We start from the raw sequence: 3,320 nt of genomic DNA on the forward strand, positions 1-3,320 counted from the left end.
GTTGGCTAGCCTATTTGTTAATGCACTGTGAACAACATAAACAAACAATGAACAATTGTATTTTTACTAACAAAAATCAATTGCTCATTGATAGTTAGCTCATGCATGTATGCTGCCTTCACGTGCTATCGGAAATTTGATAATTCCGACTTCTGAAGTCGTGATTACGAGCTCATTGCATTCAAGTTTCAGAATGTGGGGGCGTTCATGTGCAATTTTTACCTCGGAAACTCGTATTTACGATTATTCCGATAGCACGTGAAGGCAGCATAACTGTCAACAAATGAGACCTTGTAAAGTTTTGCCAGAATAACTAATTCTGCGCCCCTCGAATGGCCACTCCAATTGAAGAACGACCCGTTTAATAAACTGTATTGCCCGGGCAGTAAAGGTGACTTTTAAGTTATGCACCAATACAGAAGTTGACTTTCAAAAATAACACGCTTAAAAATCTGCGCATATCCAAGCACGGGCGCGCGCACTCACTCACTCCTCCCGGATGACGGAAGCGCGCATTTGCCTCGACCCAACTCAAGATGGCAACTGGAGCAGAACACGGCTTGAAAAAGATAGTTTGGCAAAGTAAGTTCACCGAGAGCAACAGTTGATTTTCTGCAAGCTTCTTGCATGCTAAGCCCAGCGCCTCACCCTTTATACGAGTTCAGCCCAGAGGAGGAGCTGTCAGAAGTTTGAAGAGACACATTTAGTGTGCTGGGTTTGCTCAGAGGAGTTACAGTCGCCTTATGAAGTTGTTTAGCTGCTTGTTGTGGTGTTTAATAAGGACACAGTGTGATATGTATTGTGTCCCGTTCGTTTGTTTGTCTCAGTTTGTACATGTCCCGCTGTTAGCTGTTTCCGTTAGCTGCTCTGCTAATGTTAGCCTGTCCACTTCAGCTGCACTGCTGACTGCTCACTTTGACAATTCAATGGCAGGAGTTGTTTCTGTTTTTAATGGAGAACGGGCTCATAGTTGGGGGGATCTGTGTGTATGTTGTCATGACTTTGGATGACGCGGAGTGTTTGATGATGTCATAATGTAACTTCAGCTCTCGCGCTCATGTGTTACTGAACTCCATCAGCGGCTTCCGGTCTGCTGTGTTAACTTCTCATTTAAAGCGAACATTTGATGTTTATCTGCTTACCCCTAAGGCATCCAAGATGTAGGTGTCTTCGTTTCTTCAGTAGAACACAAATGAAGATTTTTAACTACAACCGTTGCTGTGTGTCACTCATATAATGCTTGTCAATGGGGTCTAATTCTATTAGAGTAAAACAAACATGGACAGACAACTTCAAATTAAACCCCGCGGCTGGTGACGACACATTGATGTCTTAAGACACGAAACGATCGGTTTCTGAGAGAAACCCAACGGTATTTATGCAATTAATTTCACCTCATATCAGACGAATGCTTCAGCTCTCCAGACTGCCATCACTTCCTGTCAGTGAGGTCAAATAGCAGCCGGGTCATAGATATGTATACGTAGATTCCTCATTCGAGCGATCCACACAGGCACTAATGAGGAATCTATAGGTGTTTCTCAATGTCAAGGATCCTTCCTCTGTAGGACTAATCCTTCCAAGTCACTTCCTTCAGAGGCTAGGCGAGGCTCCTCTTTAGCATTCGGAGAACATGTAAATGGAACAGGCTTGCAAGTGCGCGTCAGCCTCATTACGTCAGTGAAAAGGTCCGTTAGCCATCAATAACGTCATTTGTATAATATCAATACGGTTGTAATTTGTACTGGCATTTAAAAGTTAATAATAATAATAATAATAATAATAATAATTAATTACATTTATATAGCGCTTTTCTAGGCACTAACTCAAAGCGCTTTTACATAGAAGGGGGAATCTCCTCAACCACCACCAACTGTCACCAAAAGTTAAACTTTACTTATATTTACTACGGTTACAACAAATGTTTGGTAACGTTACACTTGAAAGCATATTGCCCCGTTAACGCTCCGACTCCGCCAACGTCCGATATTTTGTATTTTTTGAACAAGATAGCAAAGCTGCGCGCATAGGATTGTGGGTGATTTGAGAACGCTAAGTGCGCGAAGGCTACTCGTATGCATCCTTTCCTGTATATGGCATATTTTTCGAACGAAGGACTCAGACCTTGGTTGAAATTCCGAGGATCCTTGACATTGGAACAGCCCTTCGACGGCTGTCGATGACGTAGCATCCTCCGAATTCTGGCTTCCGAGGATCCTTCCTTGACATTGAGAAACGCCTTATGTATATATCTATGACACGGCTGCTATTTGACCTCACTGACAGGAAGTGATGGCAGTCTGGAGAGCTGATGACATTCGTCTGATATGAGGTGATATATTTGCATAAATACCGTTGGGTTTCTCTCAGAAACCGATCGTTTCGTGTCTTAAGACATCAATGTGTCGTCACCAGCCGCGGGGTTTAATTTGAAGTTGTCTATCCATGTTTTTTTTACTCTAATAGAATTAGACCCCATTGACAAGCATTATATGAGTGACACACAGCAACAGTTGGAGTTAAAAATCTTCATTTGTGTTCTACTGAAGAAACGAAGGCACCTACATCTTGGATGCCTTAGGGGTAAGCAGAAAAACATCAAATTTTCGTTTTTGGGTGAACTATCCCTTTAAAGGGATAGTTTAGCAAAAAATTTAAAATATCCTATGGTTTACTCACTCTCAAGTCATCCTAGGTGTATATGACATATTTATATGTAAATGGATATTTGTTTTACACAAACGCATGGCTTCACTTCAGAAGGCCTTTATTAACCCCTGGAGCACTTTTATGATGGATAGATGCACTTTTATGCACTTTAAAAGAGAAAAAGCCATTCACTGCCATTTTAAAGCTTGGATTAGCCAGGACATTTTTAATATAACTCTGATTGTATTCGTCTGAAAGAAGCCTGGGTTGACTTGAGGGTGAGTAAATCATGGGCTAATTTTAATTTTTGGGTGAACTATCCCTTTAAGTTATTCTATGAAAGGAGACATTTGTGTCCATAACATTTGATTAAGACTAGCCATAGCATGCACAAAGATAAAGAAGGGGTATAAGCACTTTGACATGTTTATATAGCAGTGGTTCTGGACCAGGGGGCCAGGGCCCTTTAGTGATCAGAATATGGGGGAAAAACATTCACAGAACAAGATCGACGTGCAAATTGACATATAAATAAAATTCACCATTGAGTTTTCTCTCACACAATCTTGCAGAATGATTTTTTTCACTACTTCAAGTTAGAAAAAAATTAAATAATATTAATAAATCTAAAGAGAGGAAGTGGAGTCACGAGTTTTCAGAGAAGCCCAGTT

The 3,320-nt window shown here is 40.9% G+C and overlaps 1 protein-coding gene across 1 annotated transcript in view; it reads left to right on the plus strand.

The window, feature by feature from the left end:
• The first annotated feature begins 491 nt into the window (after positions 1-491).
• Positions 492-3,320, plus strand: part of stxbp3 (syntaxin binding protein 3) — a 28,692-nt gene continuing 25,863 nt past the window's right edge. The window contains exon 1 of the mRNA XM_079803006.1: positions 492-582. Within this exon, the coding sequence (XP_079659132.1) occupies positions 537-582 (46 nt within the window). The 5' untranslated portion in view covers positions 492-536. The remainder of the gene's footprint in view (positions 583-3,320) is intronic.

This window comes from Gobio gobio, assembly GCF_949357685.1.
Source record: "Gobio gobio genome assembly, chromosome: 21".
NCBI classification, from domain to species: Eukaryota; Metazoa; Chordata; class Actinopteri; order Cypriniformes; family Gobionidae; genus Gobio; species Gobio gobio.